General features: G+C 36.5%; 1 protein-coding gene across 2 annotated transcripts in view; it reads right to left on the bottom strand.

Annotated features, from left to right (window-relative positions):
• Positions 1 to 17,470, bottom strand: part of LOC149805744 (uncharacterized protein C19orf47-like) — a 70,271-nt gene that overhangs the window by 8,676 nt on the left and 44,125 nt on the right. The window contains exons 8-9 of one of the 2 annotated variants that reach the window (XM_089950414.1): positions 15,232 to 15,399; positions 4,463 to 4,586 (exon numbers count right to left, since the gene is read on the bottom strand). In XM_089950414.1, coding sequence (XP_089806540.1) covers positions 4,495 to 4,586; positions 15,232 to 15,399 — 260 coding nt within the window. In that variant the 3' untranslated portion in view covers positions 4,463 to 4,494. The remainder of the gene's footprint in view (positions 1 to 4,462; positions 4,587 to 15,231; positions 15,400 to 17,470) is intronic. The other variant, XM_089950413.1, reaches the window with a different exon arrangement.

Here is a 17,470-nt window from a genome sequence, read left to right as displayed (position 1 = left end):
CATTACCTCCCTTTGTGTTGCCAGTATTTATACTGAGTGGACAACCAAAAAGAATGCTCTCATAGTGGGGTAGTTGGGACAGTCTTAAAGCACTGTGATGAGGTAAGTATTATTGAAGAAACATAATTTAATACAAATTTTGATTTCTTCTTTGAACAGATTCCCTAATTACATTAGTTTTGGAAGAATAGGTAATAGGCAGTGGGAATGCTGAGTATCCTACCTGTACTTTAGGTATCCTTCTAGGGAAGAAAGTGTGTGCATGTGATTTTGATTTGTAACCTAGCTTTCAAAATTTTGCAGTCATATCACAACAATGCAGTGTGGCAGTTTATAGTGATGTCATATACATTGGGGTATCATGCTGCACACATGTAGCATGATGTCCCACCCAGTCACATTAAGTCTTTGGTATGACTCGGCCGAGGTTCGAACCTGCAACCTCCTGCATCCAAGGCAGACACTATAACCACTAGGCCACCAGAGCAGTCTAGAGAAGAAATCCTGGATTCACTATTTTAATAATAACCCATTCCCCTCTTTAAAGCATCACAGCCTAGAGTCATGTGATCTGTGTATCTGGCGAAACCAGTAAATCTAAGAGGTGAGACAGATGACTAAATCCATTTATATGAATATTAATCTGTGAATTCTATTATAGCAGTATAAAAATAGTTCAGAATGATCCAATTCACAATATTCAATACTATTTAATTCCAAGTGACTTACAAATAAAATTAACAATGAAACTTAAGTCAACTTTATTTTCATTTATAGTATCCTATAGTATACCTAATGTCAACTGGTACAAAGTCCAAGAATTCATTCTCATTGTTTGACAAAGTTCTGATATACTCCATCATTGTCTAGTAAATCATTGTGGTCTAGTCATTGTACTGTCATATGTGGGTGCTTATGCAGAGACTGAGCTTGGGCTCTGTAAGTAACACTTTGACCATACAGTTTATGAAATCTAATAAAGATTGCAGCCGAACATGTGTCAGTTCTGTGGCAAGAAGAAATAACCACCCTTTATTACTTGCTGCTGAGCAAGTATCACTTGTGACTCAATCATAGGGCTGTAATGTAGGGAAACAAGCGAAAAGAATTAGGTCAAACATTGTCTGGAAGAAGCACAACTCAGTTTGGCACTGAACAACTTGAAAATAAAGTGAATGCTGCCTTTACAAGCCAAGGGCTTATGTGGTTACTTGCACTGGCAGAAATCTGTGTATGGTAAATAGGTATCTGTTTGCTCATTTTATTACAGGGGTTATTATTAATGGGCAGGTACCCAATTACCTTTTAACAGCTCTATTCTGCCCTTGAGGAGAATAGCACTTACCATTTGTTTTGGAGGAGACTGTCCAGATACACTGGTGTTTGTTGTTTTCATACAATCTCCACTGCTCGTTTGTCATTGAGCTAAGGTATATAAGAATTTGCCCTTCTCCAAATCTGATGGCACATCTGTTAGAATAGGAGAGGAATAAAGAAGAGGTGGTTAGATATGTGAAACCTGAAGCCTCTCCAAAGCGACTTGGGACCAACATCCATTTAGTGTAAAAAGATTGATCCAATGTGATCAAAAAATGCAGGAGTCTGGTGCCCACCAATAGGCTGTAAATGGGTGGTGGAGATGTTAAGGCATCATTGGTATGCTGGAGGCTGGAGGTATAAAAAACTTGGTTTCTTACCTCCCCTATAGACTGATTTGGCTGTTGTTTGCTGGCAAAAGGTTGAGATCTGAATGACCCTTTGGGGCATAAAAGATTCCTTTTGCCTGGCTTGATTGTCATTCCTCCATTGTAGCAGGGACAGTTTCTAAACAAGGATGTAGGTGGAGCAGCCAGTTGAAGGGGTAGTTCTTGTGCTGCCTGCCTCTGAACTTCTTCAATTTTTCTCCCAAACAGGAATGGTAGACCCAGTGGAGTCATCCTTAAAGCCAGGACACAATGTGTTTTTAGTGATGTGGTGTGTAAACACACAACATATTAAATCTGGATTGGCAGAGGTTATCAACATAATTGCCATTGGATGGTGAGCTGCTGTGTTAATAACCTAAGCAATTTGGGCTGTCAACTACAAGGTGCATTGGTTGTCCAATTTTCCACCAGTCAAATAAATCGCCACTGAGGCCAGATCAAGCATCAATGATGTGGCAACAACACAGCGAACCAGTTTTGATGTGGTGAGAAACACATTCTTATCCATCTTATAAAATGGTGGGCCATATATGTGAACCACCATAACATTGTTATCAAACACCGGGAGTTAAGTATGGTAGGAAGTGGAATGTGTCTTGTACCAGCATGACAAGAACATGGCTGAAACCTGGCATTCTAAAATGAAAGCTTTAGCATTCCCCAGAGCACAGATACTTTTGGAGAGCCCATTATCAATCTCCTTGAGATCTGCTGACTGGGGAGGCAGTCAGAAAGATGGAGACTCTTCCTCCTTATCGATGTTTACAGATGTTTTGTCTTTATAGTCAACTGTGGTGGTAGAGGGTGGAAGACATTCCAGAACTAGCAACAACTGCTATATCTCCTCAACAGCAGCATTAAAACTAAACTGTCCTGTCCATGGTCAGATCAGTGTAAGAATGTTGCTCTTCACATTTACTGTGTGATACTCTTGGTTCTCATCTACTTCCATTTCAGGATGAACCATGTCCTGAGGTAGTAGCTGTTGTTGTTGTTGTAGGGTTTAACGCCATTTTTCAGCACACGATAGGCTATACATAGCGGCCAGTATTAATGGTGGAGGAAGAACCCGGGGAAAACCCCGGAAAGAACCACCAACCCACGAGAAGCTACTGTCAAGCTTTCTCACATATGCACATTGGCAGAATCTGAGACTTGAACTGGCGCGGACAGAGGTGAGATGGCAGTGATCCATAACGGAAAGCACTTTAGACCACTCAGCCACTCAGGGTCCCTATGTCCTGAGGTAAGGATTATGCAATGCCACTGACTCTAAAAAAAACACTGCCAATACCATATGGGTAAGCAGTGAATTGTAGGGAAAGCCAGCTCTGTCCAGCAAGTTTGCTCACCTGGACAGATGGCTGTTTAGCCAGGAGAATTGTTGGTTGGTCTGGTTGTCAGATGTCCAGAAACTAATTTGGTTAGTTTTGGCACTGGTCAAGCTGGAAGCATAGTTGGATGGCCAGTTTCTCTGACAATCCCCATCCCAATCTGCACATGTAACCACTGACTGTGCTATCTGTACAGATGTTTCACTAAGATTAAAGGCCTTATATATATTATATTTGCATCCAGTCTTAAAGGCCTGAAGGCTCAGCTTGGGAGGGTACATACACCCATTCAGCTGCCTAAAAAAGGCTATTGTATCCAAATTATCTGTGAGAGTGAAAGATAGAAAGATGTAACATTTTTTCAGAACCTTGGAATTGCTTTGCATCTCCTGCACCTTCCAATGCATATGTTACTGAAAGGCTGGTATATCCAATTGCAACTGCAACAAATTTGCATTCATCTTCCCCAAATTTGGTGATATTGTTTTGGTGGAATGCATCATCCTTTTTATAGCGTGGGGTGGGGGGGTAGTAGACCTGGGATTATTGCACAAGGTTCACAAATAAATCTTTATTTGCATAAAAAAATGGTACATCTATACTGGTCTTGCATCTTTTTCCCCTCTTTTCTTCGCCTGTTTGGCCAACCTGGTGTCCTTGGACCACAAATTACACATACTGTAAGGGGTGAGGCATGTCTGGTACACATCAGACAGAACTCATGTGCATCTTCCTTTGCTTTGAATTTTTTACATTTGCTGCATTTAGAAGACATGTGTCTGAAATAATAAAATAATAGAAACAATAGATAAATTAACACTTTGGCATGTTAATAATCTGCTAAATATCGCCCATTATAAACTGAGTGCACAAACAAAAGTATACGTGAGCACTTGAAAGTCAAAATGCTACAATGTTAACACGTTGAACGATGGAGTCTAAAATGACTAAGTCAGAGAAAGTGACAATTTTCACAAAATATGTTGCCAAATTAAAACAATAATGTAAACCACCTGTTTATGAATCAATATTAGTCCAAATTTTGAATGAATGGCTTGAATTTCACACACAAAGATTTGGATTAACATGATGCTTATTCTGTACTGTTTTGTGTATGGAAAAGGGGAGGTAATGGGCATGATTCATTGCCCTGTGCCAATATGATATTGAGAGAAAAGACATTTTTTTTCTTTCTTTTAGTAGGAATGGAATAGGGAAGTAGCTGTCTTATATTCCTAATGTTAATATGTTTGGGGATGTATTCAATGGAGAAATTTTAGTTTATTGTTTTTAAAATGCATCTTAACTTAAATAGAATAAAATTAAATAAACTCTTAGCAAGAAGTATTCTACAAACTTCATTGCTGAGCTCAAATCTTACGATCACAACATTAATGATAGTGCAAATATATAATTTCTTACTAACAGAAATACTTGAGGCAATCCGGTCTTCATCAAGTCTGTTTTCCAAGTCGCCGAAACACGCCTTTACTGTCAGGAGTGTTCCCAGGAAGGCTTTTCTGAGGTCCTAATCTACTCTTTACACCTAAAAAGCAACCCAAAAAATGATCAAATACAAACATCTATGTAGAAAGCAGTTCTTTCTGTTTTACTTCATTTGCCCTCCCCCTTCAGTGAACAAATAATTGTATGTACCTAACTTTTGCAAGTTTTATTTGTAAGGAAATTATTATGACAGTATCATTAAAGTCTTATTTAAAATTACAGAAATCATGAAATTAATAAAATAATAATACATATAGTACCAGCACTTAATATACCCACTGTTTATTGTAAGGTTATCTATTTTAAAAAATCTGCCTAGTAATGAGATATAAAATTGAAAGGAAAGAAAATCAAGATTATATGAATAGAGAATATAATTTTGATAACACCAAGAAAGTTATCATAAAACGGATTTCTGATCCGACATGTTCTTAAATTTTGCATACTGGCAGCTTCTTGGTATAAAGTCCATTTTAATTTGGTATTCTGTGAGATACACCTCTTGTGGGAAATTGTGATTCCCACTAGGGTCTGTTTAGGAAAAGAAATTTAGTTGTTTTGTTTCAAGCTTATGGAATCAAATCATGATTATTAGTTCCAGTCCAGTATCCATGATTGTAGTCCCAGCTATTTGTAGAGCATTTTTTCATCTCTCCTTTTATTGGTGATACAAGAATTAGAATTAGGCATTATTGGTGTGATTTAAGGGTGATTGTTTATTCTTTAGAATTTGCACATTATAACCTTTTTGTATGTGTGTATTTCTGCACAGTGCACAGTGAGTAACGAGTCGTTGATGATGATCCAGTAGTAAAAATTGTGACCCAGTGTATGGCGCTTATAGGCCAGCCTAAAAAAAATGCCCGATAACCTATGACAAGATCTTCACCATGAGTTCTTTTTTGAAGGTACTTAAGAAATAAGATATGATTTATTATAATACGGATACAACAGAAATTTCAGTACTAAGAGAATGTATAGAAAGATTAATTGTGACCTGATTCCTGTCAGTAGTGTATCCTTAAAGATTTAAATTGGTATTAAAAGTTCATTAATAATGAAAGACTCATTAAATTTGAATATGTTGTGTATATTGATTTTGAAAATAAAAGGATGAAATTAAAACTAATTTATGAAAAGCATAAATGAATTTAAAAATCATTAAGTTTTTTTCTGCAAAAAATACACATATATAATATTTATTGGAATGATATTAATTATAAGCATGTATGTATTCCTACACTTTATACAAACTGCAATGAAATATATTTGTCAAAATTTGTCAGAGAAACTATATTTCAATGTCAAAACAAAGCTTTTATTTAAAACACATGAAAACATATTTCTATTTGATATTGTGCCTTTAGGTCATTCAAACTATTTACTGTGGGTTCAAGCAGGTTGTTGTTGTTGTTGTGGGTTTTAACACCATATTTCAGCACACGATAGGCTATGCATGGCGGCCAGTATTAATGGTGGAGGAAGAGCCTGGGAAAACCCCGGGAAGAACCAGTGACCCATGAGAAGCTACTGGCAAGCTTTCTCATATACCCACGTTAGCCAAATCCTAGACTTGAACCCACACTGACAGAGGTGAGATGGCAGTGATCTGTAACGGAGAGTGCTTTAGACCACTTGGCCACTTGGGGCCCCCGTTCAAGCAGGTAATATATGTATTTATGATGAGGTGATTACCTGAGTAACACATATCTGCTTTTACAGCTTTCAGTATTTGTTTATAAACATACTTATATGGTATTTAGCGAGAGGACAGAGATGAAAATTTTATACTAGAACCTACTAAAGTTGTCTACGAAATTATTGTATATTGTCAGAGAAAAGAAATATAGGTCAGTGGGATAAAATATACTTTGCCCATGTATATGTACCCCAGGATATAAGAAAATAGCAAAATGAAATAAGTCAAACACAAAATGCAATCCATTTTATTGTTCAGTTTTGTTGACATAAGGCGGTATTGTGGCATAAGCTTGATATTATAGGAATTCTAATTAATCATTTTACTTGATGCATTATTAATTACTGATAATAATTGTTAACTGACACTAAAGATTACACCAGAAATATTCAAACTGATTATTTTAATGTAACTTTATACTAACCGATCCTAACATGGTTACATATCCACCATTAGCAAATATCCATGTTTTAGAATGTTTGGGATCAGAAGTTCACATTCAGTACATCATATAGGGTGTCATTGTACCTATCTGTAAGGCACATATCTGACTGTATGCACTTAAAAATATCAACAAAATGTTATTTTCATCATGAATATGCTTACGTAATTGCAACATATTTTAATTTAATATTTTGAGTGTGGTACTGTAGCATCATGTGGTATCACATTTCACTGAATCATTCAACATAATACTTGTTAACCGACGCTCTTAAAAAAATACACTAAAAATGTTCATACAGATAATCTGAATTATGTTTTCACATTTGATCTTAATAAGTACTTGACACATATCCCACATATACAAATGTTGATCCTTGTTTACAAATTTTGGGGATCAGAATTTCACATTTATTTGAAGATATAGGATCAATGGGTGATTATAGTTGGTCAGTGAGGAACACGTTTGGCTGTATTCACTTGCAATATCCAAAACTTAAGGCATTGTCACTTAACTTCCCCATATCCTGGCATCTGCTAATTTTTGTACCAAAACTAATCATCCCCACATTGCTTTAAACTTTATGATACCTGGTTTACCTAATTAGTTATTTAGCATGTAAAGGATAAATATACTTCTAGAAACCTCCTATATTTTTTTGATGAATTTATTCCATTAATACATGCCAACTGTTTCATATTTCAGAGTGTCACTATGTCAAATTTAATATTTAATATTTTTTCCTGTGCTTGCACCCTTAATGTCATTTTGAAATCTCCACATCTAAGACATTTTAACTTCATTTACCTACATCTTACTGTACTCTAAGATTAAGTGAAATATCTAATATCTTTTCAGGTCTAGTCTGGTATCTGAAACAAGGTGGAAGAGTTGGATTAGTTTGGAAGCTCTCCAGTAGTCAGGTGGTGATAGCAAGGTTTCATAAGGGCATGTGCATTGTACTGCCATAAGTGACCAAGATTAGTTGAGTTTTACCACTGATGTATAAGATAAAGTCTCCCTGGAACTGTATTTTCCTATTACATTGTTGTCTTTTGTGGTTAATAACACTGAAATGCAATGCGTTTTTACTATAAAACAAGGTATTGGTTGCATCAAATTTTTTAGTCTGAGTACACTATTATTCATACTAACAACAGGCTGAGTACCTGACACAAAAAATGTGGAACATAGTACTTGTCATTGTTTCTTCTGTGTGTACACCTTTATGCATTTGAACAGGCATATTGCAATGTGCTACAAGAATCACTGTTAGCTATCTTACTTCACTATCCCTGGAAAAAATGTTATCAGTTGTACGGGCTCTAACTACCACTTATTTTAAATACTATTCATTAGTCAACTTTGCTATTCAGAATTTGTCAGTTAGAATCTTAAAACTTGTATGAAAATTTAATTTTTCATTACAATTTTGTTTCCTAAATTTAAATGTTTGTTTATATTTCCATTAAAATTTAATTTATCAGTGTTTTTTAAATTTCAAACATATTTTCAGACAGGCCTCATCTTGTATTACAATTTAGTTTTGCTGCATTGAAAAACTCCTATAATTAATTTATAAAAGATATAGCAAATGTAGTTTTGGTTTCACAAGAGCACTTGGGGCCCCAAGTAAGTGAGTGGTCTAAAGCGCTCACCGTTACGGATCACTGCCATCCCACCTCTGTCTACGTGGGTTCGATTCTCGGGTTCGGGCAATGTGGGTATGTGAGAATGCTTGCCAGTAGCTTCTTGTGGGTCAGCGGTTCTTTCTGGGGTTTTCCAAGGTTCTTCCTCCACCATTAATACTGGCCACCATGTATAGCCGATCTTGTGCCAAAAAATGGCATTAAACCCTACTTTCTAAAATGTGACCATGTTTATGGGTGGGTTGGTTAACTGACTGTTTGAGGTTGAAAACATTAATGGAATCTAGGAGTTTTGATGTGTTTGGGTTTTTGGGACAGTCAAAGTGAAAGTTGAAATCTCCAAGAATAATCAGGTTGCCACCTATCGAATTTCCATACTCCAGGAGATTCGGAAACTGCTCCAAAAAGAGAGATTCTGTCAGCTTGTTTTTTCTACTAGAAGGGGGGGGGCGGTATAGGCAGAAAAAAATGGACTCACCTTTGCTTCAGTGTGAGTGTGGTTTGGACTAGTTTCTCTGTACATTTGAATTTACATGCAGGAAAGATTTCATACCACAAAAAGATTCTTTCTTTCTTTTTTAAGGAAGTCATGGTACTACTTAAATAAGTAAACAGTTTTTTTTTTTTTGTGTGACTAAGTTTCTCTTCTGATAAAGTTCTGTATCACTGTGCACATAGTATGCATGTATATGTACGGTATTTAATGACACACAAGGATGATCATTATATATAAAATTAAATACTTCAAATGTCAAAGGCCGACAAGTTTTAAAATGTCAAGAGAGACAAACCCTTACAAACAAATGCAAACATGCGCTCTGGTAAGAACAAAAGGTAATTAAAACAAAAAACAATGCAAAATAAACAACAAATAGGTAAATTAAAGTATTGAGAACAGTGATAGGTTGTAAGGTTTGGACAAAATGTACATTAAACTGAACCAAATGGTAAGTTATTGATAATCATGTTCAAAGGGCAATCATATTCTTTTTTTAATCTTGTATGCAAATAGTGATATCCATCTAAACACATACATGCTTTAAGTCAATTTTTATTTCTTTATTTCTTAAATGAGACCTGATTAAACAATTCATAAAATAATTTGTTGAGAAAATACTTCTGCCTTGTTATTAGAAACACAAAGCCAAATTCCTCAGAACTTGTACATTTATCTCCAAGGAAATAACTGATAAAAGAGCTAATGTTGTTCGAATTGCTGATAGTGCTATTTGTTAAGTGAGAAGAATTAACACTATCCATTTGTAATACAATTTGCTCAACCACATCTTACAAAATGGCATGTTATGATAAGTTTTTCCAACTACGATTTGAAATTTAAATATTTCCATTTAACCGAATATCAATTAAAATTATCTTCTTCATAAAGACAGCAAATTTTTAAGTAATTATGTTTCTCTGAGAATACTTACCTAATCACATAATGTAAGGAATATTAGCATGTGACCGTCTAAATCCAACCCTTCTAAAAGACAAAAATTATCTTTTTCTGTCTATTTCATTAGACAAAAGGCAATAACTATCCATTACCTCCTCTTGGCAACAACAGGTGTAACCAGTTTTTAGCTGAATGAGATACTAATGATGATGCACAATGGCAGGGTGGTTGGGAGGGCTTTTAAGTAATGCAATTGGGTAAGTATTCTTGGAGACATAATTTATGTAAAAAGTTGTTTTTTTCTCCTTCGAATATGTTTCCCAATTACATTACGTTAGGAGAATAAGTAATAGGAGCAGGGATGCTGAGCATCGGACCTCTACCTTGGGTATCCTTCAAGACAAGAATAGTTGGATTTCCCATGTGAACAATAACAACAACAATTCTCCTAATTACAAAAGCAACAAAGCCTGGGATCACTTGACCTGCAACTCTAACATATGATTACGAAGATGAATATTGAAATCAGCGAAGTTAATAGGCTATGTTGGTGATCTAGCTGGATCTGGTGGCCATCTGTACTGCCGCCACTGGATCTACCAGATGAAGGCTCGATTTTGCATGCCAGTCAACAGCTTCTATTATATCCTGGATTGAAATATTGCTTTCAAATGTGAGGCTCACAGAGATGGCTTGAAGCTTCGAAGCAGTAGTTTTCATGCGGTGACTGATCTGGTGATATATCAGAGTACACTGAGTGTACAACCCACTACAGCCTTTGTATGAAGTAAGGGCTTGAAGGGTGATATCCTTTGTTCTGGCTCACACTGGAAGGAAGAAGCATTTGGCATGCCACAGTTTGTCTCTGTGCATTTCAAGTACTGTATATACTTGCGTATAAGCTTGTTTGTGTATAGGCCAACCTCCAAAACTGAATAGGTATAAACACTAAAAAGTGCAAGACCAATGTATAAGCCGACCCACAAGTCCAAGATGACATCACAAGATGCACACAATAAGTTCTAAATGCATTTATTTAGGCAAAATTATATTAGTAAAACTTATGTGTATACCTCCCTCAGGGTTGTACAATTATTACATAGAAATGGTACAAGTTCATAATTTGTTTGAAAAGTCAAGAAATTTAATTAATTTTCTGTTTTCTTATTGTTTCAGCCTAATACAGATTTGTGTAAAACTTGATCAGACGATGTCAAGAATTGAGCATTCATGGGTTGCTGTAACACTACCTCTCCCTTTTGACTGAAGTTAATTATTGTTTATTTATGTGTCATTGCATTGGACTTTTTCTATCAATGCACTGGTAATTACATTTTTATTTGCCTTGAAATTGTAAATACCTATTACATTTTTATTTGCCTTGAAATTGTAAATACCTGACTCAGTCAAATGTGATTTCAGTATGATAACAACAAACAACAATAGGGTTTGGCTCAATACTCACATCAGGCTAGTGAGCATGTTTACATAATGACACCACTGCATGTACATTGTAGATTTGAACATGCGCTGAATGAAGTACATTCCAATGAATGAAGTACAACCCCTTTATTCAAATCATTGGCACCACACTTTAATACAATAATGAAGTTTCAGGAATAATGCTTCAACTATTATACCAATAATGTAAACAATTAGCTGTAGTTTGCTTTGATATGAGCAATCTTCCACAATATTTTTACAAGACTACAATAACTGTTCTAATATTACACATCAAAGTACTAGTGTTGCCGGTCCAAATTTCCTCTTAACCCAAGCCATTTTCTGGGTTTTAATGATTAACTGGCCTATATTGCTGCTGGAGAAAAGACAAATCTGCCAATTATAAACAAAACAGATGCTGAAACATCCAGCTTTGCATTGTATGGAAAATAATGATTTTGTTCACAAAAACATAAAACTAAAATAGATCGATGATGATCTTAGCTGATATATATTCAGAATTTTAGCCTTTATTATTGCCATTCTTTCGTGAACATGTAATAGTTATGCTGGTTATGTGCCTTGCACAATTAAACGTATATATCTTTTCATAAAGATTACCTCAATGTGTAGGATTGCTTGTACCACTGAAAAATAGTAACTTGTGAGCACGATTTGCACTGTGAAAGTGCTGTACATTATACAGTACAGCCTGATCTCCCAGGTAAACTTAAACCAGCCCACGAATTAAAGTCTTTATTTGCCTTTATTTAATTTTCTGTGGGAGAAATCAGAAAATATGCACATGCAAAATAATAACAAAAGCAATTATAGTAGTTTATAACAGTTTAATAAGTGTTGAGACATCAAATATTTTTTTTACATGCATATAAGTCTTAGGACATGGAATAAATTATTTTTTGTGTCCCACAATTAACAGCTATTACAGTAGTCAAAAAAAAACTGTCAAGTTTAGACCTTGGCCCGTGGATAAGTTGACCCCTATTTCTTCCAGGGCTTTATATTTTCCTAAATTATTTGGCTTATATGCAAAATATATATGGCAGTGCTTGTGAATTTGAACAGGATCTTGCATGGCTGCTGTTCTTGAGCTGTCTATGGAATAAAGTGAGCAAGTAATGACTTTTTGGTTACCTATTTTGGGCTACAAAGCCTGGTTGTGTCCAGAGAACCAATGAACCCTCCGATCTGAACTGAAGAGAGTCCAGGTTGACATAAAGGGTATGCAGCTCACTTCAATGGATTCAAATCAAGCCAAGTAAAACCCAGGATTGGTTCCATTTGGAAACAAGAGTGAAGGATTCGGTTGATTGAGTATCAAAAGGTCTAATAGTTCTGATAGGCCTATATGTTGTTGTTGTGAGGTTTAACGCCATTTTTCAGTATATGATAGGCTATGCATGGCGGCCAGTATTAATGGTGGAGGAAGAACCTGGAAAAAACCCCAGGAAAAACCACTGACCCACAAGAAGCTACTGGCAAGCTTTCTCACATAACAACATTGGCCAAATCCTAGACTCGATCCTCCCCAAATCATGTCTGCCATGATGCTGAAATGTGTCTAATATCATGGGGAGGTAGCCTTTGACAGAGATTGGAGCCAACTGTTTCTCCTCAAAGAGTCAAAGAAAAAGGTCTGCCAGTAAAGGGATTGAGGCACACAGAGGGACAATGTTGGTGGTATGGCACCAGTCCCTGAAAACATGCCACTTTCGTTTGTAAACCTTCTGAGTGGAGGGCCTTCTTGCTCTCGAGATTCTCTCCACAATCAAATGTTTGAAATGTTCGTCTTGCAAGGCTGTCCTGATAAGAGCTGAGCATGGAAAAGAAGAGGATGGTTTGGGCAGGGAAGGATGACCTGTAATCATAGTTGCTGGAGAAGATTTGGGTTGGGTGGAATCTTCCTGGGTAGAACTATTGCTACAACAAGTAGATCACTGGCCCAGGACTTGTCCCTTCTAAGAGGAGCTACCAGAATCATCTTGCCATTCTCACACTGTAACATTTTTGGTATCAGCATTGCAGGAGGGGAAGCAAATGACACCAGGCCTTAAAAAATGATTGACAGTGCATCCACAGCCCAAGCTATTGGGTCTGGAACTGGAGTGATAAAAGTGGCTTGCTTGTGATTCCACCTTATCGGAAAGAGGTCAATCATTGGACATCCCCACAGTGCACAAATCTGAGTGATGACTGATTGATGGAGACCATCCTGTGTGAAGGACTTGACCTCTTCTGGATAGAGTGTCAGCCAAGACATTGAGTATGCTGGGAATGTGTCTAATTTGTATGTTGATATGAAGATTGTTGCACCAACACAGAAACTACCAAATCAAAACACACAAGTCGGGTGATTTTGGTGCCTCCCTGTTTGAGGCGATATGTTACCATCAGCCATTTTTGCCTCAGAGTAAATACTTTTCAGAAATGACAGGAGTTCATGACAACTTTTATTTCTAAGATGTTGATATGTAGAGGCCATTCCCCTGGCTCCCACGTGTCATTGGCAGTAGTGAAGGTTGGCAACAGGTGGGCACATGAGTCTACTTGCAGCTCTAGAGAAGACATACCAGGCAGTATGAAGACTCCATTCCATCTTTATGAAAAACAGCTTTCACTTGTTGACAAGTCGTGAACACACACAAGTCTGGCACTGCCAGGATTGCTGGCTGGTGTGCCTGGTGAATGGTCAGCATAGAAGCTGGCAATATGGAAGACTATCTGGCTATCACTGGTACCAGCCACTTCAAGGGTCTAGCCAGACAGACTGATTTATTACTGAAAACTCCCTCACAGAACGGGTATGTTGCTAAACATATGGTGTCAGCAACTGTGCGGTTTTATTATGCATTTGATCCAATGGATCCGGCATAAACCCCATGATGCAGTGGTAAAAGGAGATGGTTTCAAATGATTCGATATGAACCCCATGCACCTTGACTTACAGGCCTGTAGGCCATGCTCAGTCATGCATGAGAACTTACTCTTCCTGGGTTACCTAAAATTGGGCAATACTCCCCAAAGAATCATGATCACCAACAACCATAGGCTGTCTACCCTGACTTATTCTTTCTTTTCTTCCCTTCAATACCAAATGGACTATGACTCTGAAAGTGCATTTCATGCATTTAGTAAACATTTTTCTTTCTTGAAACAACAAAAGAAAAGAATAAGCATAGATTAACAAATCAATATGTGACTAACTAGCTAATATGGTTGCCCAGAATTCCTTTGACCATGCATTACTGATGATGCATGTCATAGATAGTGTGTACTTAGTATAAACAAAATAAGAGTCATGGTACACTTCTATGCTCTTGAGTGGCATAAATCAGTAACTCAACAAAATACTAACTCATTAATATAAATATATTCCTCATTTCTAATGAAGGAATCATTAAAGTCAGTTCTGTATTCAAAATTTATTGACTATGCTTTGAACTTATGCATTTCAAGCATTTAGCTGAGTGTTCTACATAAACTACACAAAATGGGGAAAAAACAAAGCAAAAATTACCACTGCAGCATGTTAAAAACTTGCTAAAACCAACTCTGTTATACACAAAGCAAGCGAAGAAAAAAAAAGTTGCATTAACTTGTAATGATCTTGCAGAGGTCAAAGATAGCATGGTGTGATGTGGTCTTAAAAGGACAAAGTTTCTAAAGGTGACAAAATCACTCAGATCTTGCAGAAACTGTAAAAATAATGTAGCAGCAGAATGATTAACACACAATAAATTCAAAGAAGGAACGTTAGATGTGTCAATTGGAACACAAAAATGGCTTGGCTTGTTGGAGCATAAACTGGATGATGTTATCCAGTACAGCAGCGAAGCTAAAAACTAGCAACACCTGGTGGTACCAAGGGGAGGTAATGGGCAAGAGTTATTGCTCTTTGTATATTGAAATCGACAGAAGAAGATTATTTCCATCTTTTCGTAGGGCTGGATTCGCGAGAGAGCAGGCTAATATTCCTGACATAATGTGATCAGGGAACATATATGAAGCACAATCAATTTTCTATACATATCTTACCTTTCTGCTCCTGGTTAAATGTTACAGTCAAAGAAGAACTGCTGGAATCAGCTGCAGGTTTATTATCCACTTTATGTCCCAGTCTTGCTTTCACATTTACAGGTTCTATTTTAGCATGAGGAGCCAGGACACCATGCGTGCGAAATGAACTTGGTGACTCATTCAACTCTGTGGAAAAAGAGGACAAGAGTATTGCAAACATTAAGGCATCCTGCCAGCATAAGGTTAGTCTTTTTAATGTATTTTCTGCAGCATGCTTTGATTAGACAAGAAGAGACATGTCCAGACATGGATCCAACTCCTAGTTGAATCTTCACCCATTTACAATTTATTATTGGCCTAAAATTTCCCAAGAAGTGAGTTGTTAAGTATTCTTTTCTGGCCATTTTTTTTTTTATCAGTAAAGATGCACATCTGGAATAAGGCCAAGCTGCATACTCTATAACCCATATTACACCCATCAATTATACACCCAAAAAAAGGGGAATTAAAGGTTCTTTGAACTACACTGAAGATGTACAAGGTCTTTTTTTAAATAGCCAGAATAACCAATGAGGAAAGCTGGGGAAATTCTTTTTCTTTAAAATTCTAACCCTATGCAAAATACGAAACTGTAGAGTGCCACCGTATTCAATGAAATGAAGATCAATGGGATTGGTGGGAGAAACTCTTACAAGATATCATTATACTTACCTCCCTTAACACAACTAGGTGGCCAAGTTTACATGTAACAAATGAATGGGTGAAAGTGATAAAAAAGAGTAATCACTTCAATTTTTTTTGACAGGAACTGAACTATTGTTTTCAGTTAAACCTTTAACCTCATAGAGCATAGTTACAATGTGCAGCACTCTATAAATAGAATACCTGTTACCTATTCAACTCCATACGCATAGGCCTGCCTGTTAACTGTTAAGCAATGTAGTGTATGTTACATTTAACAGCAATTTTAACCATTTTACATTTTTCGTACACATCTATTACGTGTGGAAAAATTTAAGAGTAAAGTCCGATTGTTATAGCTGTGTAATTATTTTTCACAGAAGATTTTTTTATGACCTTTAAAAACTTGATAGAACTCATTCACCGTCAAGTCAGTGAGACCGCGTGACCAACTGTAGCTGCCATTTCTCATACTTGAAATTTACAAGTTTTTTGTCCGCATCTACATCACTAAATCATCTGAATTTGATAATTTATAAAAACTAATTGCTGCCTACATCAATATCAGAGCCTTTACCTAAGTTATTGAAGCTTTCATAGTTGTGATTCTAATAATGAAAACTTTGTAAGTACTGAATGAAACCTGCGACCTCCATTTGGAGAGTGGAGATTACGAACCAGTTACTCTAAATAGCAGATATTGACCAGAGCATAAACAGTGACCACGTGATCTGATGTAATTGTCACTCGCATAAATGAATGTAGTATTTAATAGGGGGTTTTCCCCGAAGGAGGTGCTACGAAAACCAGCTTAAAATGGCTAATGTTTACAGCAGATGTCAAAAGGCGCTTCCATGCAAATGGGGTAGAGACGTCAAAAGGCGCTTCCATGCGAATGGAGTAGAGGTGTCCAAAGGCGCTTGCATGAGGTAAAGGGTTAATGCAGATGCAACATATTCTCTGAATCCACACAGTAATAAATACTGCAAACTGTACCCAATGTCAATGGACTATTGTTTATCAGTTTAGTTACTAATTTGTTACATTTTAACCCAAGTAACCTTTTAAGAAAATACAAATACAACATTTTGTCACCAAAGAACATGGATCCAAATGCATAGAACTAAATGGTTTAGCAACTGGTCCAACTATGTGAAATTGCTGAAATTATGTCCATAATTGCCCTGAATCATTGGGAACCAAATGAAAGCTTTAAGTCATGTAAACACATTTTAGACTAGTACAAATAAAAGTAATAATAAACAATGTAAAAATGGAAGGGGCCAGGTAATATGTGTAGATGTGGGAAAAATAAATTTCTTCATTACATTCATCAGCAAATTTCACAATTCAGCCAAAATGCATAGTAATATGCTAACTTAGTTGTGAAATGGGTATCTGTGGTAGATTTTTTTCTGTACAATAAAAATATCCTCAAGTTTTGAATGTATATTTGGTTTTAACTCAGTGACTGAGTAGAATTTCTTCTTGTTCATAATGCCCATCCCCATTGTTCAGCATGCATGGTATTACATGTCAGATGAACAAATCATTCTGTCAATAATGACTTGCATGT

This window comes from Sinohyriopsis cumingii, chromosome 2 (assembly GCF_028554795.1).
Source record: "Sinohyriopsis cumingii isolate HCF-2022 chromosome 2, ASM2855479v2, whole genome shotgun sequence".
In the NCBI taxonomy this organism is placed as follows: domain Eukaryota; kingdom Metazoa; phylum Mollusca; class Bivalvia; order Unionida; family Unionidae; genus Sinohyriopsis; species Sinohyriopsis cumingii.
The sequence above is the reverse complement of the archived record's forward strand: the minus strand, read 5'-3'. Positions and strand labels throughout refer to the sequence as shown.